The sequence below is a fragment of the Rhincodon typus genome, chromosome 23 (genome assembly GCF_021869965.1).
Source record: "Rhincodon typus isolate 14 chromosome 23, sRhiTyp1.1, whole genome shotgun sequence".
Classification (NCBI taxonomy): domain Eukaryota; kingdom Metazoa; phylum Chordata; class Chondrichthyes; order Orectolobiformes; family Rhincodontidae; genus Rhincodon; species Rhincodon typus.
The window spans coordinates 5,685,055-5,709,823 of record NC_063354.1 but is presented as its reverse complement, the minus strand read 5'-3'; the positions used below and the strand labels follow the sequence as shown (position 1 = coordinate 5,709,823).

Genomic DNA, 24,769 nt, shown 5'->3' with positions numbered 1-24,769 from the left:
TTAGAAAGTTGAAACTGCATTTTTAAATAAGTTTCTACAAAACCGGGAAGCGTCTGAAGTACACATTGCTGTATTCTTGGGAGTGTAAAATGTTGGAGTCTTGTCCAGAAGTACATGTACCAAATGATCACCCTTCTTCTGAACAAGTGTCCTACCAGACTCGAAACATCAACTCCATTTTTCTCTTTTCACAGATGCTGCCAGATCTGCTGATTTTCTCCAGTTTTTCTGTTTTTTTCCAGACTTCCAGCATCTGTAATATTTTCCTTTTTCTACTCTCCCTTGATTTGCTTTGCAGGTATCTTGATAGCAAACTGAATAAGTAGCATAATAAATGGTATTTTTGTATTTCTTTTCCAGGTTTTTGTTTGCCGAGTCATGGCATATAGGAGACCGGATAAGTCATGTGAACAAGCATTTGAATGTCTGAGAGTGCATGAATATGAGCTGGGAGCCAAGTACTGTACAGAAGCTCTCATTACCCTTAGCAATCCTTCCATTATCACTACATCATGCCAGCCAGAGCTAGACCGTATTCGAATTGAAAGTCTTCTTTACAGGATAGCCTGCTTCTTGCAGCTTGTAAGTATGGTGTTTTGTTCTAGCAATGTACAATGCAGGGTCAAGGAAGGGATGGATTCACTGGAAAAGGGTTGTGTGTCTCAAAGACACGGCTAGTTTATGCTACGCTATTAAAGGTAAAATCTTGTTGGGGTACAATTTGATTGACAACACTATCTTGGAATGACATTTTAGATGTATTTAGGTTACAAACTATCATGTGCTTTAGGATGCGTTGTTGAACTTTCCAAGAGCTGAAATGGCATCAGGAATACCAGAAAATCATTACATCCCCAAAGGTGTTTCTAAATTACAGGCACTACCAATCGTTGAGTCTGAATTACAATGGCAAGACATTGTTAATACAAGAAAACATTAGCTCACAGTTTACCTTTGTAATAAGGCAGCTACTGAAGCAAAGTGCAACATAAAATGCTTCACATTCCTTCACTGCCTCAGCACCGTTGTCAGGAATGCTCAACTGATACCAGTGATTTTCAGAAGCTGTTTTACGAATTTTTACAGTGCTATTTTTGAGCCTGTTTACAGATGAGCAGAAAATGCTGGTTTTATTAGTAGCATCCATGTCACGTGAAGGAAAATAGTAGATAAACATGTCAAGTGGAATTTATATTTTCTATTTTAGTGTTAAAAATGTTTCTTGAATCAGTGTAAACTGATGCTTACGTGGAGAATATATTAAAGTAGCATTAGCACTCTATGAATTTAGTTTTTGTTAATTATTTCATGTCACTAGACACGCTAACATTTTTTTCCATCCTTAATTGCCCTTGAGAGCAGTTGACAGACAACTAAATTGTTTTGAGTCTGGAGTCACAAGTAGGCCAGAATGAGGAAGGTCAACAGATTTGCTTCCCTGAAGGGATAAATGAACTTGATGTATTTTTGCTTCAGTTGATAATTGTTTCATGGTCTTTGCTCAGACTAACTTTCAATTCCTTATTTATTTAAAGCAGGCTAGGTCTTCATACATTAGAGTTGAAAAGAATGAGGGATGATCTTATTGAAACATTCAAGGTGTTGAGGGGGGCTTGACAGAGTAGACATTGCAAGAATATTGCTGATGGAAAACTCTCCTTGGATAGTAGTTACGGAATAAGGGGACATTCATAGAATCACAGAATCCCTATAGTGTGGAAACAGGCCTTCGACTCAACAAGTCCACACTGACCCTCCGAGCATCCTACCCAGACCCATTCCCCTATAAACCACCTAATCTATGCATCCCTGAGCACTATGGGCAATTTAGCATGGCCAATCCACCTAGACTGCACGTCTTTGGATTGTGGGAGGAAACCGGAGCACCTGGAGGAAACACACGCAGACACTGGGAGAATGTGCAAACTCCACACAGGCGGTCACCGGAGGGTGGAATCGAACTCGGGCCCCTGGCGCTGTGAGGCAGCAGTGCTAACCACTGAGCCACCGTGCCGCCCCTCATAAAACTGAGATGCAAAGAAATTTTATCTTTCAATGTAATGAATATCTGGGATTTTCTAGCACAGAGGATTGTGGTGGCAAATTACAGAAAGATTTAAAGAGGAGGTAGGTAGATTTCCAAAGTATTGAGAGGTTGAAGCCAACGAGGGGCTGGCATGAAAGAGGAGATAAGGTCTGGAGCTGTGATCTTGAAGAAAAGGGCAGACTTAAGGGGATAAAGGTCCAATCCCTTATTTTTTTTTATTATCTTGATTGATTATTAGACTTGTTTCTTCTGCTTGCCGCTTTCATTACAACTTTTCTACTTCCTATCACCTGAATTCTTTCTTGGGCTCCACATTGATTCGTGAAATGGTAGAGGACAAACTGTTGGAGACACCATTATTATCCTTAAATGCAATGGATGATCCATCTCTGCCTCTTCCCAGGGGATCCAGCATTATGGGTTCCAATCTTCACCCAGTGGAATTCATTTCACATGCTATCAAGAAATGACTGAACACACTTTGGTTTTAGAACTATCTGTGTCCCCAGCCTAGCTGTTCCAGTACAACCACAAATGGCTTCTACCAACTATTTAGAAAATTGCCTTGGTTTGTCCTATGCACAAGAGGCGTCACAAATCAAATTCAGCTGATTACCACCCTGTGAGTCCACTGTCATTTACAAAACATTTACAAACAGTTACAAAACAATTGAAGATGCAAGCTTTTTTTTTGTTGCGGTTGGGAAGTGTTGGTGAGCTGCATTCTTCAACTATTGCAGTCCATGCAGGTAGTTCAACAATTCTGTTGGGAAAGGAGTTCCAGGTTTTTAGCCTAAAGATGTTGCAGGAATGGGGATATGTTTCCAAGTCAGAAGGATGCGTGGCTTGGAGGGAAACAAGCAGGTCATGGTGTTCACATGTATCTGCTGCTGTTTTCCTTCTACATGGTAGTGGCTATGGGTATAGAAGGTGCTCCGAGGGACTGTTATGATCCCAGCTGATGTTATTAGTGGACGTTTCAGAATGAAGTTTGACTTGATAGAGCATATTTTAAAAATAAATTTAAGATAGTGGTCTTTCATTCTAACATAAGGACACAGGGCTGCCAATTTGTTTTTAAACAACACAATAGATGTTTATTGCAAGAAGTTAAAATAAAGAAAACCAAGCTATCTAAATTTTACACTTATTGAAATATTTCAAAATATATAACCAGACAAAATTCCATTTATTTCCCAACTTTAGAACTGATCAAAATCCAGGGAAAGTTTCCTTCCTTGTCTAGTCAGTGGGTTTGACTTAATTGCTTCTCAGTTTCTGTCCTTTGACTCCTGTGGTCTTTTCCCTTGGTATAGAGAGTGAATATTTGTGGTTATATGCCAGTCAGGCAACCTGCTTTATCGTTTATTTTTATCAAACTTGGGTGTTTTTGGAGCTTCACTCATCTAGGCAAGTGGGGAGTGTTTCATCGCATGTTCTACTTGTGCTCCATAAATGGACATAAAAGGAGGTGAGTTACTTACTGCAGGATTCCTAGCCTCTGATCTGCTCCAGTAGCCATTGTATTAATATGAAGAGTCCCATTCATCCTCTAGTCAATGGTAAGCCCTAGGATATCGATAGTTGGTGATTCAGTGATGGTAATGCTGTTGAATGTCAAGGGGTGAAAGTTAGGTACTCCTGTTGGAGATGGCCATTGCCCAGACACTTCGTGTACACAAATGTTACTTGCCACTTGTCAGCCCAACCCTGGATATTGTCCAGTATTTGGTGTATTTGAATATGAACTGCTTCAGTATCTAAGGAGGTGAGAATAGCATTGCAGAACATGAAGTCATCAGCAAACATCCCCATTTAGAGTCATAGAGCTGTACAGGATGGAAACAGACCTTGCGGTCCAACTCATCCATACCGACCAGATATCCTAAATTAATCTAGTCCCAATTACCAGCGTTTGGCCTATATCCCACTAAACCCATTCAGATGCGGCAGCTCATTCCATACATGCATCGCCCTCTGCATGACAAAAGTTGCCTCAAAGGTCCCTTTTAAATCTTTCCCCTCTCACCTTAAACCTATGCCCTCTAGTGTTGGACTCCCTTACCCTGTGGTAAAGACCTTGGCTATTCACCCTATCCATGCCCCTCGTGATTTTATAAACTTCCATAAGGTCATCCCTCAACTTCTGATGCTCCAGGGAAAATAGCCCCAGCTTATTCAGCCACTCCCTATAGTTCAAACCCTCCAAATTTAGCGACATCCTTGTAAATCTTTTCTGAACCCTTTCTAGTTTCACAACATCTTTCTGATAGCAGGGAGACCAGAATTGCACGCAGTATTCCAAAAGTGGCCTGACCAATGTTCTGTGCAGCTGCAACATGAGCTCCCAACTCCTATACTCAATGCACTGACCAATAAAGGCAAGCATACCAAACGCTGCCTTCAGTATCCTGGCTAGCTGAACTCCACTTTCAGGGAACTATGACCTGCACTCCACGGTCTGTTTGTTCAGCAGTACTCCCCTGGACCTTACCATTAAGTGGATAAATCCTGCCCTGATTTGCCTTTCCAAAATGCAGCACCTCACATTGATCTGAATTAAACTCCATCTGCCACACCTCAGCCCACTGGCCCATCTGATCAAGACCCGTTGTACTCTGAGGTATCTTTCTTTGCTGTCCACTACACCACCAATTTTGGTGTCATCTGCAAACTTACTAACCATTTCTCCTATGTTCACATCCAGATCATGTATATAAATGATGAAAAGCAGTGGGCACTGCACCGATCCTTGTGGCACATCGCTGGTCAGCAGGCCTCCAGTTTGAAAAGCAACCCTTCAGCACCTCCTGTCTCCTACATTTAAGCCAGTTCTGTATCCAAATAGCTAGTTATAGAGTCAAAGAGTCCTACAGCACGCTGACAGGCCCTTCTGCCCAAATGGGTCCATGCCAACCAAAATGTCCATTCACGTTAACCCCATTTCCTGCACTCAACCCATATCCTTCTAAACTTTTCCTATCCATGTATTTGTTCAAATGCCTTTTAAATATTGTTAATGTACTCGCCTCAACCACTTCTGCTGGCAGTTCATTGCATATGCATAACGCCTTCTGTGTTTAAAAAAAAAAGTTGGCCCTCAGTTTCCCATGTATTCTCTCCCCTCTTAGCTTGAATTGATGCCCTCTCATCCTTGATTGCCCAATCCTGGGAAAAAGACTGAGTGCATTCACCCTATCCATGCCTCTCGTGACCTTATACACTTCTATAAAATCTCCCCTTAGTCTCCTAAGCTCTAAACTAAAAAGTCAGAGCTTGTCCATCCTCTCCTTATAACTCAGCCCCTTGAGTCCTGGCAACGTCCTTGCAAATTTCTTCTGCACCCTTTCCAGTTTAATAACATGCTTCCTATAGCGAGGTGACCAAATCTGAACACAATATTCCAAGTGCAGCCTCACCGACGTCCTGTACAACTGCAAGATAACTTCTCAACTTCTGTACTCAATGCCCTGACTGATGAAGGCCAGTGTGCCAAATGCCTTCTTCACCGCCCAGTCTACCTGTGACTCCACTTTCAGAGAACCATGCACCTGAACTCCAAGGTCCCTCTGTTCCACTACATTCCTAAAAGCCTGACCACTCACCATGAAACTCCTACCTTGGTCTGATTTTCCAAAATGCAACACCTCACACGTATCTATATTAAACTCCATTTGCCGCTTCTGGGCCTACTTCCCCAGCTGATCAAGATCCTGCTGCAGTTCTGATAACCTTCCTCACTGTCCACGATACTGCCTATTTTAGTGTCATCCGCAAACTTATTAATCATGCCTTGTACGTTCTCATCCAAATGATTGATATAGATAACAAACAGCAATGGGCCCAGCACCAACCCCTGAGGCACACCACTAGTCATAGGCCTCCAGTCCAAGAAGCATCCTTCCACTATTACTTTCTGCTTCCTACTATCAAGCCAATTGTGCACCCAATTTGCCAGCTCTCCCTGGATTCCATGCAATCTAACCTTCCAGAGCAGCCTACCACGTGGAACTTTATCAAAGGCCTTACTGAAATCCGTATAGACTACATCCTGCCGTCATCAACTTTCTGGTCACTTCACCAAAGAACTCTAACAAATTTGTGAGGCATGATCTCCCACGCACGAAGTCATGTTGACTACTCCAAATCAAACCCTGTCTTTCTAAATGCATATATATCTTATCCCTCAGAATCTTCTCAAGTAACTTACTGGCCACAGATTTTAAGCTTACTGGTTTATAAGTCCCAGGTTTTTCTTGGTGGTGAGCATTGAAGTCATCCACTAGAGTACGTTATGCACTCTTGCCACCTTCAGTGCTTCCACCAAATGTTGTTCAACGTGGAGGAATAGCGATTCGTCAGCTGAAAGGGCATGCAGTAAATGGTCACCAACAGGAAGTTCCTTGCCCAAGTTTGAGCTGATGCCGTGAGACTTCACATCAATGTTCAGGACTCCAGAGTAACACTCTTCCAGTTGTATCCTACAGTGTTGCTACCGCTGTTGGGATGATAGTAATGATGTTCAGGAATGGTGGTGGTGTTGTGTGGGACATCATCTTTCAGGTGCAATTCTGTGAGCATGACAATGCCAGACAGCCTGTTGTTTGAGTGTTCTACAGGACAGGTTTCGCATTGGCTCCCAGATTTTAATTGAGATGACTTTGCAGGGTTAACAGATTTGAGTTTGTTGTTGTCATTTCTGGTGCCCAGGTTGATGCTAGATAGTTTGTTTTCATTCCTTTGAGACTTTGTAGCAGATTGAGTGGATTGTTAGGCAGTTTCAGAGGGCACTTAAGAGCCAGGCACATTGCAGTGGGTCTGGCCAGACCAGGAAAGGATGGCAAGTTTATTCCTAAATGACATCAGTGAAACCAGATGTCTTTTTACAACAATCAAAAGTAGTTTCATGGCCATCATCAACTACTTACGTCATTTTTTTGAATTCCAATTCCCCAATATGTCATTGGTCCCCACTAATTACCTGGGTCTCTGGATGTCCAGTCCACTAGCAAGACAACGACAGCAAAAGTGGCAGTTAGTAAGCAATACCCTGTTCACTGATACCCAATTTGGGTTCCAGATTTCAGTACCGCCTTTATCTAAACATGGGTAATAGTGCTGAATTCCAGACGTGAAGTAAGCATTACTGTCTTTGACAGCAAAGCAGCATTTGACAGAAGGTATATTAAGGGTCCTTAGGAAAATAGATGGGAATCATGGGCAGATCTCTCTGCAGGTTGGAATCATACCTAGTGTTCATGAAGTTGGTTGAGATTGTTGCAGGTCAATTATCTCAGTCCCAGGGCATCACTTCAGGAGTTCCTCAGAGTACTGTCTTTGCAAAATCATCTTTAGCTGCTTCATCAAAGATTTTCACCTCCACATAAAGATCAGAAGTTGGATGTTATTTGCAGTGTCCCTTTAAGTTGTGCAGCCACAAAGAGGTACTTGCATTCTGCATGCACATTGATCATTCTGACATTGACTTCTGGTTCTGGAAGTTGCTGCTGTGTGTGGACTTTGGAGGTCCACGCAGGAGAAAAAATATGAGTGGGAATGTAGGTTGGCTGAGTGTTCAGTACCATTTGCAAATCTTTTGACCCTAAGCAATTTGTTTGTGAATGCCAGAAGACTTGGATAGCATTTAAGATGATAAATGGCAATTAAATTTTGACAGAGAACTGCCAGACAATAGCCATCTCCAATTACAATATAGAGAATCTAACCATCTCCTCTTAATATTCAGCATTGCCTTTGCTTAATACTCCATATTGGGGTTTCCTGTTTACCAGATGTTGCACTAAACCAGCCATGTAAATACTATGGCTAAAAGAACAGGTCAGAGACTGAAGATTCTGTGGCAAGTAATTTGGCTCCTGTCTCCCCACTGCCCATCTTCTGTAGACAAGGCACAAGTCAGGAGTGCGATGGCATACTCCCTACTTGTCTAGATGACTGTAGCCCTAACAACACCCAAGAAGCTTGACACCATCCAGGACAAAGTAGCCAGTGACGCCAACACTCCATGAATAAATGAAGAAAACTGTGGAAAAGTTTCCAGTGTTCTTGGCTGAGTGAGATCTGAACAGTTGCCTATCAAGAATCAGGATTATTACGACAGCCCAATGTACGTGTGGGTTATCCACTGTTCCCGATGTGGCCTCCTCTACAACGGTGAGACCAAATGTAAACTTGGAGACCGTTTCGTAGAGCATCTGCGCTCTGTACGTGACAAATGACCACACCTTCCGGTTGCCAACCATTTTAACTCCTCCTCCCACTCCCTGGGTGACATGTCCATACTGGGCCTCCTCCAGTGTAACAGTGACAGGACCCGCAAACTGGAGGAGCAACACCTCATATTCCACCTTGGGGAACCTACAGCCCAATGGTCTAAACATGGAATTCACCAGTTTTAAAATCGTTCCACTCCCGGACTCATCCTATGTCCAAGCCTCCTCTCATCCCTGCCTCTTTGATCCGACACAACTTGTCCATCTTCTCTCCTGCCCATCCGCCACTCCCACCTCATTGACCAATCCCCACCACTCCCAACCTGCACACACCTATCACCATCCCAACTACCTTCCGCAGTCCCACCCCTCCTCTCTCTACTTAATTCCCAGCTCCCTTCCTCCTCCCCATTTCTAAAGAAGGGTCCCTACCCAAAACTGTATCAGAGATAGTAGGAACTGCAGATGCTGGAGAATCTGAGATAACAAGGTGTAGAGCTGGATGAACACAGCAGGCCAAGCAGCATCATAGGAGCAGGAAGGCTGATGTTTCGGGCGTAGACCCTTCTTCAGAAATGGGGGAGGGGAAGGGGGTTCTGAAATAAATAGGGAGAGAGGGGGAGGTGGATAGAAGATGGATAGAAGATGGATAGAGGAGAAGATAGGTGGAGAGGAAACAGACAGGTCGAAGAGGCAGGGATGGAGCCAGTAAAGGTGAGTGTAGGTGGGGAGTTAGGAAGGGGATAGGTCAGTCCAGGGAGGACGGACAGGTCGAGGGGGCGGGATGAGGTTAGTAGGAAGAAGATGGGGGTGCGGCTTGAGGTGGGAGGAGGGGATAGGTGGGAGGAAGAACAGGTTAGGGAGGTGGGGACGAGCTGGGCTGGTTTTGGGATGTGGGTAGAGGGAGGGGAGATTTTGAAGCTTGTGAAATCCACATTGATACCATTGGGCTGCAGGGTTCCCAAGCGGAATATGAGTTGCTGTTCCTGCAACCTTCGGGTGGCATCGTTGTGGCACTGCAGGAGGCCCAGGATGGACATGTCGTCTGAGGAATGGGAGGGGGAGTTGAAATGGTTTGCGACTGGGAGGTGCAGTTGTTTATTGCGAACCAAGCGTAGTGTTCTGCAAAGCGGTCCCCGAGCCGGGGAATTGGAAGTTCTGGAGGAGGTGGAGGGCGTGGGTGGTGTCACGGACGTAGGTAGGGAGTTCCTGGACCAAGGGGGAGAAAATGGCGTCCAGATAGTTGGATTGATGACTGTATCGGCGCCGCCTCATGCTCCCACGAGGAGCTCGAACAGTTCATCCACTTCACCAACACCTTGCACCCCAACCTTAAATTCACCTGGACCATCTCTAATACCTCTCTCACCTTCCTGGACCTCTGTCTCCATCTCGGGCAACCACCTAGAAACCGATATCCATTTCAAGCCCACTGACTCCCACAGCTACCTAGGATACACCTCCTCCCACCCACCTTCCTGCAAAAATGCCATCCCCTATTCCCAATTCCTTTGCCTGCGCTGCACCTGCTCCCAGGGTGAGGCATTCCACTCCCGTACATCTCAGATGTCCTCGTTTTTCAAGGACTGCAACTTCCCCCTCTTCAGTGGTCGAGAATGCCCTCCACCATGTCTCCCGCATTTCCCGCAACTCATCCCTCACACCCCATCCCCGCAATAACAGCCAAAAAAGAATCCCCCTCGTCCTCACGTACCACCCCACCAACCTCCGGATCCAATGCATCATCCTCTGACACTTTCGCCATCTGCAATCCGACCCCACCACCAAAGACATTTTTCCCTCCCCACCCTTATCTGCTTTCCGGAGGGACCACTCTCTCCGTGACTCCCTTGTCCGCTCCACACTCCCCTCCAGCCCCACCACACCCAGCACTTTTCCCTGCAACCGCAGGAAGTGCTACACTTGCCCCCATACCTCCTCCCTCACCCCCATCCCAGGCCCCAAGAAGACTTTCCACATCAAGCAGATGTTCACCTGCACATCTGCCAATGTGGTATACTGCATCCGCTGTACCTGTTGTGGCCTCCTCTACATCGGGAAAACCAAGCGGAGGCTCGAGGACCGCTTTGCAGAACACCTGTGCTCGGTTCGCAATAAACAACTGCACCTCCCAGTCGCGAACCATTTCAACTCCCCCTCCCATTCCTCAGACGACATGTCCATCCTGGGCCTCCTGCAGTGCCACAACGATGCCACCCAAAGGTTGCAGGAACAGCAACTCGTATTCTGCTTGGGAGCCCAATGGTATCAATGTGGATTTCACAAGCTTCAAAATCTCCCCTGCCCCTACCGCATCCCAAAACCAGCCCAGCTCGTCCCCGCCTCCCTAACCTGTTCTTCCTCCCACCTCAAGCCCCACCCCCATCTCCTACCTACTAACCTCATCCCGCCCCCTCGACCTGTCCGTCCTCCCTGGACTGACCTATCCCCTCCCTAACTCCTCACCTTTACTGGCTCCATCCCCGCCTCTCTGACCTGTCTGTTTCCTCTCCACCTATCTTCTCCTCTATCCATCTTCTATCCGCCTCCCCCACTCTCCCTATTTATTTCAGAACCCCTTTCCCCTCCCCCATTTCTGATGAAGGGTCTAGGCCGGAAACGTTTGCAGTTCTTGCGATCTCTACACGTAGGTTATGTTTTTCACTGTCATTTTATTTGCAAACTCATTGAGTATATTTAGGACGAAGATAGATAGGTTCTTGATTGTCAAAGGGATCAAGGGTTATGGGGAGAAAGTGGAAGAATGGGGTTGAGAAACTTATCAGCAATGGTTGAATGCTGGAGCAGACTCGATGGGCTGAATGGCCTAATTTCTGCTCTTATGTCTTATAGTCTTATGGTCTAAGCTAATCATCAATTCAATTTTAATTTACTATCAGCTTGTTTTTGAAGCCAAGATTATTTCAACATTCATTATGTTACGTCTTGTAGTGTGAAGAAAACAGCTCCAGCTGTTTATTCAAACCAGCTGCAAAATGTAGTAATTTTATACTGCTTGAATGGCTTTTCTGCACAATTAGGAGAAAGGATTCTGCTGTTATTTCCAAACATTTGTTAAGTACTTCCAGGCAAAGATGTTAAGGAAATTGCCTTTCATTGTGCTATAGCAGAACTCTCAGAAGCTTCTTCATCAGATTGGGGAAGTGCACTTTGCTGTGAATGTTTCGTCAGTACTGCATAACCAAAAGTGGCTAAATGAACTTCTTTTGTCTGGTGTATAGTGTAATGCTATAAAAGGTCTATAATGCGACAGAAATATTGTTTAAAAAGAATTATTACAACCAGACCAGAAAGAAGTGAGAATTCTCTCATTTAAAATGTTAAGATTACTTGGTCTGTATATGAGAATTGAATAACATTTTATTGAGCTGTCTGCAGATGTTGAGATTTATTGGACTGTAAGTTATTTTGGGAAAAGCACTAAGCACCTTATCCAAATCGTCAAAAATTACCTTGTTCTTTCTGTTGCAGAAAAACTATGACCAGGCTGATGGAGACTGTAAAATTGGTATGTTGTACAATCATTTTAAAAAACAAAAAAATAATTGTTCTGCTGATTTGGAGCTTTGAGCAGTGGGTGGCGGGTGCTAATAGATATTTATATATCAATGAATTGTCTGCCATTCATCACTCATTAAACTTTAGTCAATGCTAATAGAAACTATCCATTTTGGTGTTTAATCATACGGAGCAATTGCTAAATTAATTGCCAAAGACTATGCACAAGTGTTCAAATTGAAACAGTTTAGATATTAATGTGGACCAATGCTTTATACCATGCCTCGTCTGAGTGCCAATTAAAAGTAAGCTTGCTCTGATGGCGAAAGAGGCGTGTTTTTATTTTCTTCATGCTTTTCCATCCTTCCTGCTAGCTAGCTCAGGAGTATGATTGTGGGTTTTCTTGGCTCTTGCTGAATTGACCATTCTTCATCTGAGAGTTGATGAGCTGCTTTACCATAGAGAGAATTACATCTGAACCAGATTTGGTTGTCTTAAGATTTCCTTATACATGCATATTCTGGAAGGAGCCAGTGGGATACAATTTGGATGCAACGATTCTGCAACTGTTTCCCTAACTCCTGCCCTCTTGTTTGCTTTTGCCAGTACTGTACCAAGCAAGTCATTCGTAGCACTGCTGCCCCACTCCTGTTGTATGTGCTACTACCCTCCTATCCGTATGCGAACCCAGTACCGCCAGCCTCTACCTGATCAAGTGGGCCGCTGTCTCCTTCCCCTCAATGCCATGCTCCTGCCTCTAGCTTTTAGTTGGACCCTGGTCTATTAACACGGACAGAAAACTGAACTAGTGTACCCTGTTAGATTGCTTTTTCTTCTCGTGTACCTTGTTAAGATGCTTGTCAAAATTCTGGTGGAATAAGTAAAATTACAACACTGAGACATTCAGACATTTATAACATTTCAATTGTATACAGTTTAATTTCTGATCTTTTTTTTTCCCATTCTCCCTGTGTACAGCAGGCAGATAGTATAGTTCATAAGATTTATAATTTTAGTCAGGTATTGAAGAAGGAACCCTAAAGGTTATGCAGAATGCTATTAACTGGAAAATCCAGTGGATTTCACTGAATTGGGACCAACTCCTCCTCGTGCCATTCCACAAACTGGCCCTAATAATGTGATTTCTCACATTAACCCTCGCTGCCTTTCCTTGGTGCAGATGGATGCCATTCTGTTCAACTTGTATATCTGTATATTTTAATAAATTTCCCTGAAAGTTATTCCATTATCATTAAGATGAAATTAATATATTCCTCAATACAAGTCCTCTTGAAATGTGACTAACCTATCTCGATCAATTCTTCCAATTCCTGTGACAATTTTGGATATTCATAGTTGAGTCACCACAAGGCCTGCTATTTCAAAGAAAACCAGCCTAGCATGGGAATTTGAATCCATTCAAGGCCACGAGCCTTTGCAGCCATTTTAGATCGTGACCAATCAGTACCTGAATTCCAGTTAGCCATCCTATCCCTCGATACTCTTACAGCAACTTCCACCTGAATGACCAAAATCCTAATGTTCTTTACTCCTGTAATCTGACTAATGAAATCTTTGATCTTGATGAACTTTTTTTTTTTCTTTTTTAAGCGGCAGCACTACAAGCCCTGTTGATCAATACTTCTGGTTGTGTAACCCTGTCTGCAATTGCTTTTTTTTTTGGTTTCATCTTAGCATTTGCTGGGGATTTCTTAGATTTCTGAGCAAATACTCCAGCATATACTTTCTGATCTCATACCTTAACACTGTGCAAGACACGAAACAAAAGTTTATAACAACACAGTCAACATAATAACTAATCTCCTGGGATTTCGATTCTTAACTTTTGTTGACAGACTTTGGGAGTAAAGTCTGTGAAGTAAAGAAAGGTTTATATTTCTGTGTCTACAGTGTTGGCAGAGAGACTGGCCAAGGGAGACGGCACACTGCAAGCAGTGTTTCGCTGCATGTACGTGGAGGGGAAGTTACAAGCAGTGTCCAGCATTTTATCAAAATCCTTGATGGGGGAATCTTTGGTAGGTTGTGTGTTATAATTTTTATTTCCCCCTCATATGATTTAGCAGAAATTTCTTGTATTTATGTTGCACAAACTAAATGGTAGTGAAATGATGAGCTGCCCCTTTTTAAACTTTGGAGTTTTTTTTTGTTAACCTGTCCTGTGCCATGTACCATAATTTCCAGACTTCTCCTTCACATGCTTTAGAGCCAGCCACTGGAGATGTGCAAATGTAGTTTGGGGTTTTTTTTAAAACTCGCCTGTTAGCCTAACGTGTCTAAGACATTTTTTGCAAAAAGTCTCAAACTTTGCCATTTGACGCTGCAGTGTGCAGAGGATCCAATGAATTCAATACTGATAGACAGTTTACAACTAAAAAGGCAAATATAACAATGTATGTTCCACAGCTTCAACTCTTCTTACACGACTGCTGGAGTGTGTATGGCCTGCAATCATATATTTGTATTCTGATTGCTATACTTTTGGTAAACTTGGATGACAGCTCAGGAGATGACAGAGATCTATTTGGTCTTGCAAACCCTGTTCAGTCAGTTCCAGCATCTTGGGTCCTTTTTTAAAGAGAGGAAGGCTGCTACTTGCAACACACAGATGAGAATGGCCATCTCTAACTGTGATCAAGCTTCACTCTGCACAACAGACACAATGGGAAATATTTTGATCAGCATTTGTGCTACACCTGAAAGTAGTGAAATATGATGTTGACTGCAGCTCTGTTTTGAAGAATTACTGGTCCACTTACTTCTTGAGCAATCAAACTGTCTCCCAGGAAGAAACTGCAGAGCAGTGTGACAAAACAAGGAAAGCTATGCCAACCAGTGGAACGTTTTAGCAAATTCAGGCAGGTAGCTCTTGTTTTTGCCCGAGTAATCCTATAACTCCTGGGGATGAAAATCAGATAGATTGTTTTAATCCGTAAACATATGCTGCTTCGAGCAGATGCACAGCCACAATAAGCTTAATGAATCAATACACTTTCCAATAACCCTTGCAAGACTCTTTATTAAAAGAAAACATGTATAATTCTTAGAGATAGTAAGAACTGCCGATGCTGGAGTCAGATAACACAGTGCGGAGCTGGAGGAACACAGCAGGCCAGGCAGCATCAGAGGAACAGGAAAGCTGACGTTTTCTGAAGAAGGGTCCCGACCCGAAACATTAGCTTTTCTGCTCCTCTGATGCTGCCTGGCTTGCTGTGTTCCTCTAGCTCCACACTGTGTTATGTATAATTCTTATACTTGCACTTACAATTCAGGTTTATCATTTCCACCACACATTCATATTTTTGTTATGTGATCGGTCTTGAGACCTGTAATCCATGAACAATGAGAGTAATATGAATCCAAAACTGGTGTAAAGACATTTCATCTGTGCTTATCAGAACTTGTATGCAAAATTAATTTTGTTACTTTTTCACAGATTAATCAAATGTATGTAGTCAGTAGCCAAAACGTATTGCTGGATTTCTTCTGTCCCATAGCACAATAGGTAGAATAATTTTTCACTTAATTTGCTAGCAATGTCCTTTTGAAATTGCAGATTTAAATGAAACAACTTTAAGTGAACTATGTTAAAACCAGAGTTTGTTTTTTCTAAATGAGGAATGTCAGAAAGAACCTATGTAGAAATTCAAATAAAGTACTGTATATGTTCATTGTTGTTTATTCACAGCTGAAATAACTTATAAAATTACTAAATAAAAAGGAAAAGCTGCAGGGATCTGAATTAATGCCTGAAGACTTTTCAGTCATCCAAAATAACTTAACATATGTAGTGACTTTCATAGAAGACATGGACTGCAGCAGTTCAAGGAGGTGGCTCACCACCTTATTCAAGGGCAGTTAGAAATTGACAATTAATGGTGGCCTGACCAGGCATGACCACATTTACAGGGTATTTTTAATTTCAGGTGAAGCAATGCTCGAGGGTATGTCTATGCATTTGTACATGGATGCAAATGTATTAACATTTCCCCACCTCCTGTTTGAGCTAGAAGTAATAATTACCCCCTACCAAGGCACCCCAAATGCTGTCTAACATTGACTAGTATTTCCTGAAGTAAAATTACCTTCTTCCAAAGTAATCTGCTGTTGAATCACATCCCATCTCTGTTAAAATACCAGTGTTTTATTTATAAAATAAATTTTATTTACATTGCTCTCTTCTGTGGAATAAGGAATGTTTTTGTCTCTTTCCTCCTGCCCTGACCCTCAATATTTCATTTCCACTGTTTGTGGGACACGCTGAAGTCATCTTACCATAAGTGCCCACGTGCAAGCAACTTTTCAGCGAAAGCCATGACTTTAAAGGGCTATGCACTATCTATTGTCTCCATGATATTAAAACAAATTGCTCAAATCAGCATAGAGCAGGGAATTTCTCTACTGATTTTTTTGTAATGTAATGTACTGCCTGGGAATGTGGTGGAGGCAGATTCAGTTTTGGCTTTCAGTAGGGTATTGGATAATTATTAAAATGGGGTGGCATGGTGGCTCAGAGGTTAGTATTGCTGCCTCACAGCTCCAGGGACCCAGGTTCAGTTCCACTCTCGGGCAACTGTCTGCGTGGAGCTTGCACATGGGTTTCCTCCAGGTTTTCTGATTTCCTCCCACAGTCCAAAGGTGTGCACATTAGTTGGATTGGCCATGATAAATTGCCTGTAGTGTCCAGAGATATGCAGGCTATGTGGTCTAGCCGTGGGAAATGCAGGGTTACAGAGATAGGGTAAAGGGGTGGGTCTGGGTGGGATGGTCTTCAGAGGGTCGGTGTGGACTCGGTGGGCCAAATGGCTTGCCTCCACATCGTAGGGATTCTGTGAAAGGTGAAACATTTGCAGCGACCCAAGATAAAGGTAGGAAAGTGGGCCTAGCTGAGTTGCTGTTACAGAGAGCTGGGACAGATATGGCAGGCTAAATGGTCTTCTGTGTACTAATATGGATAAGTCTATATTATCTTTCAAAACAGTGTGAGCAGGTAAGTTCATACTTGAGGCAGAATAGTTCAAAGAAGGTTACAGTTAAAATTTACTAATGAGCCATAGATATTTGCTACCTTAGCCTTTTTGCTATCATAGCCATCCATGACCATTCTGTTGTAAACAGCACTGTGCAGTAAAATAATAATTTTGTTCGAGGCTATTTCATGCTGAATTTCATGAGTTTAACCATTAGCAATATTGTGGCAACACCCACAGCAATGTGGTTGTCTCTCAGCTGCCCTCTGGGCAATTACAGACGGACAATAAATGCTGGCCAGGTCAACAACATCCACATCCTCTGAATGAATTTTTAAAAATTCTAACTGCTAGCATGCAGAAATGGAAAAGTGACTAAAGTGACAGAGCTAATGAATATATCAAGCACCCCTCAGTGGGATTAATAGGTCTAAAAAAAGTGGACTTAATTACATAAAATGGATCAAACATGAACCATGAAACCGCAACTGTTATTTTTGGTGGGGTCCCCAAGTTCTTGAATACACCGCTCAGGGTCATTATGGGTATTGGTAGACAATGGCATCAGGAATTTTATTTTTTATAAAATATACATAAATTGAGAATATAGCATCATTTGTGTATGTGTATAATTGTGTAATTGAGGAAGAAAAGAGTTTTTTGTGTAGTTTAGTTCCAGAAAGGTTTCACACTGTATATGAAAATAACCCCATAACCATTGTGAGCTACGGTTAAAATTTGCAACTGTCTTAGAGTAAATCTACATTTCCAAATATCTGCTATCAAATTGGTACAGTTTATATATGTTTTTTTCCAGAATGGGATGATAACAAAAGATGTAACCAGGCTCAAAATGCTTCTTGCAGAAATGGAGGTGAGTAATTTGTTCAAGACTTTAATCAGGAATTTTTTTTTTCCCAAATAAATGAACTGTGTCACAAATTGTGCAGCTTGCTTTCCGTGCCCTTCATATTAGATTTGATTACTGCGTGGCTATAACTGTCAATTATCTTCTCTTTTTTTTCCTCTACTGTGCATGCGACAACATTTGCAAATTACTGTTCTCCATGAACTGCTGAAGATGTTGACTTTCGTGACAGCACTCAAATTACACAACTGCACAACCCTTGAAAAGAATACTCTCTTTTTAATAGTGCTATGTTTTGAAATATTACTAATTAATTAATTTTACATAACCAGCAAGATCTTCCCAGAGATACCAACATGACATGGTTGTATTCCTACAGTTCTGCACTTAGAAAACTCCTGATCTTGAATCAAAACAGAGCAATTTAAAATTAATCTGAAATTACCTTGGACTGTTCTTATATGTTCCATTATATTTGTTACTAAGTGGTATAATTAGTAGAAGTTTCTGTTGTACACAATCAAATGTTCTTATTAGCCAGAATAAAATTAGAACAAATTTAAAGAAAGTAGTGTGGGCTGTCTTTGCTTTACATTTGATCTGGGAATTCCTGTCCTTGTCTGTTTTGCCTTGTGTGTCTGCAGCCAGTCCAATTTCTGTTGATGGTGAAGAAAACATTTGGAGGGGGGTTAGGTTGGGGAGCACTTTGGTTGTAAACAAGATGGAGGACAGAGGTCATGGTCTGAAATTGATCTCTTCATCTCTCCTTTACCATTATTTGTCTCTTGCTCTGGGCACCCTCACCATCTGTTTGAAGGTAATTTCTTTTTGTCATTTCCATTATCACCTAACCATATCAACATCTGGACTGTGGCAAATGTGCAGAAATCACTGTTTCCAAATTACCCGTTAATTTGGAAGTTTTTGTCAAAATCCTATTGACCAAAAACGCTTTTGTGCTAGTAGTAATCTAGACTATGCCAGACACTTATTGAATGCTGCCTTTTAAAACTGTTGAAGATTCATTCATCATCACTGTACATGAGGAACACGAGTAGGCATTCACCAACTCAAGCCTGTTCCACCATTCACTGAGATCATGGCTGATCTATTGTCTAACTTCATATACCTGCCTTTGGCCCATATCCCATTATACCTTTTGCTTCACAAAAAAAAATTATCCATCTCAAGTATAAAATTAAGAAGTGATCCTGCATCCACTGCCATTTGTGGAAGAGACTTCCAGACATCTACCACCCTGTGTGTGTAGAAGTGCTTCTTAACATCTCTCCATAGTCTGGCCCTAATTGTCAGACTATGTCCCCTTTTTCTAGAATCCCACAACCAGTAGAAATAGTTTATCTATATCTATCCTGTCCTTTCCCTGTTAATATCCTGAAGATTTGAATCATATCAACCCTTAAGCTATTAAATTCTAGCAAAAACAGGCCTAATTTATGTAACAGAGATAGTAGGAACTGCCGATGCTGGGGAATCTGAGATAACAAGGTGTAGAGCTGGATGAACACAGCAGGCCAAGCAGCACCAGAGGAGCAGGAAAGCTGACGTTTCGGGTCTAGACCCTTCTTCAGAAATTTCTGCTGTGTTCATCCAGCTCTAAACCTTGTTATACCCAATTCATGTAATCTCTTTTCATAACTTAACCCCTGAAATTCAGGTGTCATTCTTGTAAACTTACATTGTACTGCCTCCAAGGCCATTATATCTTTCCTAAGGTGTGGTGCCCAAAATCTTTGTTTTCAACCTATGTATTCTTATATGAGTATTTGATTAGTGATTGCCTAATTTCCCTTTCAACGTCCATCAATTCAGGAATCCAAAAAGGATCTCTTGTACTTATCAACTATTCTAATGTCCACAATCAAATTTGGTGTAATCTAATGTTACATGATTGATTTTGCCTCGTTATATTTTTACTCTCTCTTTTGTCCTTGACTGAGCTGTATTTTTTGAAGATGCAGAACAATTTGTAAAAAATCTACCAGTTGTACTCATACTTTTTCATGAATTCAAATTGCTTTTCTCCTACACAAGGTTTTTAGAATTTAACTTTTTCTCCTTTTTTTTGAAGATGCTTGTTAGCAAGGATTGCTAAATAGCAATCAAGCATAGAGATCTAGTTAGTTGTATGTTTTCTCCTTCCCTGTGATTCATCCTGATATCAATCCTAATGTCCTAACTGCTATCTGAATTGAAAATTGTTTTGTTCTATTTATGTATTGGGTGCTTCCTACTTTTGTTGCAGGTAACCAGTAATAAACTGATGTCGACATATTTGGAAGGCGTAGAAGAAGGTAATTCACAAAATAAGTCTGTACTGTTGAGATGAATTGAATTAAAAGTTGCTTGCTGTCCAACATAATTAATACACTGGTAAACAAACCAAAGAAAAAGCTTTTATAAAGCACCTTGTGTCCTGTAGAAGTTTTAAAATGTTTCATAACCAATGAATCACAGTGGGCAAGAAAGTTTTAATTGTTTCAAACTAGGTAGGCCTTTCTTTCAGGACAGGTCTTCATTTGACGTGTTGGAGGTGGTTAGAGACTGACTGAACATATTCATCCAATTCCTTTAATACAATTTTAAATAGTTCCTCCTAATAGCCATTGAATAAAGGTTTAGTCTGCTGGGACTCTACACCAAGCAGCCCAAAAGCTGCCAGGTTTCATTCCTAACATGCTACGTTTGGAGTTTTCAACCAGGTTGGCAATTAGAATACAATATCAGTGTTCCTGCTCCTGAATGCTATCCAGCGAGCCAAATAAAGTACGAGTTGATGTTTATCTGGCACAGCATCGAGTTCTGTATGTCCACCGTGATCATAAACTGCATTAAAAATTATTTTAAAAAGTAAAGGATCCCAAACCCAAAAGCAGCAAACTGGGGTAATATATAAAATACCATGCAGGGACTGAGAAACACTACATATGCCAAACCGGAAGAAAATTGACAATACGGATATGTGAACGCCAACTAACCACCAAGAGACATTATCAGTTCTCACTTGTCTCACTACACATGAACAATGAGGGACATGAATTCGACTGAGACAACACATCTATAGTTGCACAAGCTAAACAGAGACATGCCAGGGAATTCCTGGAGGCCTGGTATTGCAACCAGAACTCCATCAACAATACATTGAATTAGACCCTGTCTACAAACCAGTGAGAAACAAAACTGGAAGTAATACCAACCACCCCAGCAAACTGAGGCATATAAATAACAAGCGGGACAGAACACCAACGCTTCACCAGAGGCGCACTGATGCTGTTACCTAGCGAGGTGACCAAATGTTTTCAACCAAACCCACCGGCTTGGCGAGCATGACGACAACCTCATCCACAACCCAAGCTACAAATATTTTTGAAAACTATGTTAAAAATAATTGGCTTAACTTGCACACATGAAATGCCCCAGTGGGTGATCTGCCTATGGACCTTATGGCTTTGAAAGTGGATCCTTTTGGATAAGAAGGGAAAATCATGGTTACATGTTGTTCAAAAAATTTTAGTTTTGCAATTATCAATGTGATTGTGAAAAGAAAGGACTGACTGTTAACGGAAAATTAATTGATATAATAGGAGAAGTTTTGGATTCTTGGATTATCATCTGGAAATCTGTAAATTAAGCTTGTGAATAATCTGTCTCAGAAGTTATTTTGTTTTACTTATACATTGGTAGGCCAAGAGAGTTTCTTGTTTCTTGCTAGGCATCTGATGACTTTTGGAATGGTCCTGGTTAATCACTGGTTAGTTTAAGAGCAGGCTACATAGGCTTGAGTGACATTTGTCATTCCAAATTCAACCTAGTGTAGACAAGACAGTTAACTGTTGCTATTGTGAGGTGACCATTTGATCTAAAAATACTGTAGTAAAATAGAAAAGCTTGTAAAGGAATAACCTTTAAAATGTTTTTAAATGATTGCAGATTCTGAAGATGGATGGCAGTTTCGGCCTCCTCCCCGAGGTGTCACCTGTAGTGAAGAGTACACATTGTGTAAAAGGTAAGCAATCTACTACTTAAATTAAATAACCTCTTGTTTTATTACTGGGTCAACTTTCAACGCAGCCTTTTTGTTGATTAAGATCTGTTAAATGACTGATTTCTTGTATGTAGTACATATGGGCATCCCCTTACTTGTCTATCATCTGTATGTTCATATTTCATTGTTTGCTGAACTATGAGATGAGCAGCATGACAGGATTTCATGTTTTCTGATGTAGCAGTCCATGGGGTTAAAGGAATTGAGGATAGGAGCAGAGAAGAAACACTGATCTCAAAATATATATAGACAATAGTCACACCAGCACCCCAGAATCGACACTGATACTTTGCAGCTCCTAATAAACTGAATCAAATATCAGCAGGAATGGTACATAAATGGTAAAAACAGCCCCCATGCAGTCTCTCAAGACTGCCAGAAAACATACAGACTTGTTAAGTCCTTTATGTGTCAGAGGAAGTGGATAGCACCTTGATGGCAGTCAAGTCGGGCAAAGATATGAGTTGATGGGATTCAGTCAGAATTCTTGCATACGTTGGATCACAGGAATGAACTGGCTCGCAAAACTATTTAACAAAATCTGTTGTTCAGTCTCCATTCCAAATATCTTGCACCAATGCAAGTTAGTGGCCTTTGACAATCCAGGAAGGCCACTCAACAAGCCATGCAAGTATTGTCCTTCACCCTGCTCTCAATAACGTGCAAGGTCCTGAAGGGCTTCCTGCTCAACTGACTGAATCCCATTTGGAAGCAACAATGCTTGATACTATCAATGTTTTTCATGGTAATTCAGATCCCAGAATGAAATGCAGCTTGATAGATCATATGTTTAATTTTTGCAGTTAGTCAACCTGGTGATTAGTCTCTGAAATGTACTCTCTCAAGGCTGCAAATGTTCTTTAACAACAGAATATAAGTTTAAGACACAAAGAAAACAAACCTAACTCTATAGTACAGATAAAAAGATCTTAACATAAACATGAAAATAAAGTTTCAACCTGTTCCCCAATGTCAGCCCCTGTAGAGACTCTCTCCCGGAGAACTATTGCTCCAACTCTAACTTTTTAAATCTTTACTTAACTGATGTTTTCCATGGCCTTTTTAAGTCTGGAAACATGTTGCAATTCTTTTCCAAGTCCATTGGCATGTATCTTTTTACAATTCTAATACTCTAAATGTTCTCAGTTCTAAACAGCTTCAAGATTTCTATCGAAATGCTCCTAGCTAGAAAGTCTGCCAAGCTAGATGTTTCGGATCGGGACCCTTCTTCAGAAATGGATCCTGACCCGAAACGTCAACTTTCCTGCTCCTCTGATGCTGCCTGGCCTGCTGTGTTCCTCCAACTCCACACTGTGTTGTCTCTGACTCCAGCATCTGCAGTTCTTGCTATCCCCAAGATAATATAAGCACCATTCATCCCCTCCCACCTGCCCAAACAAGCAGGCAGCTTTTCTTATCCTGTTCCCGTGACCGAATAGCACACAGGTTTACTGTTGAACCTTTTCAAAATCATTTGTGTGAAAACCCTAAAACTAATCAAATCTAGGATCAACAATCAACAATCAACATTCCTGTTTGAACCCTTGAGATCAAATCAGCCATGCATACATAGCCAAACATAAGTTCCCGTGGGCTTCAGTCCTCACACCTACCGTCTTCAACATGAATACTTGTAACATTACTCTCTCAAACCCATGCTGTTATAGAGTCAAACAGCATGGAAACAGACCCTTCGGTCCAACCATTCCATGCCAAACACTATCCCAAACGAAACTAGTCCTATATGCCTATTCCTGGCCCATATCACCCCAAACCTCCCCTATTCATATACTTATCTAAGTGCCTTTTAAATGTTGTAACTGCCCACATTCGCCACTTCCTCAGGAAGTTCATTCCACATGCAAACCAGCCTGTGTGTAAAAATATTCCCCATGTCTTTTTTAAATCTCCCTCTTCTCACCTTAAAATCCCCAATCCTAGGGAAGAAACACCTACCGTTAACACTGTCTATACCCCTCATAATTTTATAAACCTCCATAATGTCACCTTTCAACCTCCTATGCTCCAGTGGAAAAATGTCCCAGTCTGTCCAGCCTTTCTTTATAACTCAGACCTTCCATACTTGGTAAGATCCTGGTAAATCTCTTCTGAACAACTTAATAATATTCTTCCTAAAACTGGGTAACCAGAACTGGACACAGTACTCCAGGAGAGGCCTTGCCAATGTCCTGTACAACCTCAACATGACTTTCTTCTCTCATACTGCTGACTTGGCCCAGGCATCCAGGCTTAAGGACTTCAGGACGTTGAGAAGACATTCACTGAAGATCTTAAAGTCTACTTCAGAAGATGGAGGCTTCAACTGAGTATTGCCAGTACTGTTGTTTAAACATTCCCCCTGAACAACTGGAAGGCCAAGGAAGCACATCATAATCAGTCTGTGATTAATTCCTCATCGACAACATAACACCAAATATACCTGGGCATCACTCTTGGTCATATATTGGCCGACTGGCAATATGTTCAGAACACCTAAGCCAAAGTCAAGACCAGAATGAATCTTGTCTGGAACCTGCTTCAGTCACTTTGGTCTACCCGACAGCAAAGTACTGCTCAACCTGGCTTAGGTGTGCTAGATGTCTGAAATCCTGTGTAAAAACCGAAAGAACTGCGGATGCTGTAAATCAGGAACAAAAACAAAGTTGCTGGAAAAGCTCAGCAGGTCTGGCAGCATATGTGAAGGAAGAAACAGAGTTAATGTTTCGGGTCAGGTGACCCTTCCTCAGAACTGCGATACACTGAACTTCCGACTTGGTATATTAGTTGTAGTTGGCGTTAGACTCACTCATACTGTATCAGTTGAAGCTGTTGAATGAATTGGCAACCTTGGCATCAAATGGCAAGCACTTCCCAGCCACATGAATAAAAGTAAACAATGTCAACTTTCAGCAAATGATTTGCAACAATTGTGCCTTATTGTTTTAGTTGTTAAATCAGGAAGCTGACAAACGACAAATTATAAAACCTTAAAATGGGAGATGTGTGGTCTCCTGTAAAGTTTAAATGATGTATTTTTGTTTTGTTTCA

At 41.7% G+C, this 24,769-nt stretch overlaps 1 protein-coding gene across 6 annotated transcripts in view; it reads left to right on the top strand.

The window, feature by feature from the left end:
• helz (helicase with zinc finger) overlaps positions 1-24,769 on the top strand; it is a 273,419-nt gene that overhangs the window by 49,911 nt on the left and 198,739 nt on the right. For 5 of the 6 annotated variants that reach the window (XM_020511475.2, XM_048610734.1, XM_048610735.1 and 2 more), the window contains exons 2-7: positions 361-582; positions 11,773-11,809; positions 13,711-13,835; positions 17,605-17,661; positions 19,922-19,970; positions 21,607-21,682. In XM_020511475.2, the coding sequence (XP_020367064.1) occupies positions 379-582; positions 11,773-11,809; positions 13,711-13,835; positions 17,605-17,661; positions 19,922-19,970; positions 21,607-21,682 (548 nt within the window). In that variant the 5' untranslated portion in view covers positions 361-378. Of the gene's footprint in view, positions 1-360; positions 583-11,772; positions 11,810-13,710; positions 13,836-17,604; positions 17,662-19,921; positions 19,971-21,606; positions 21,683-24,769 lie in introns of those variants that run through there. The other variant, XM_048610738.1, reaches the window with a different exon arrangement.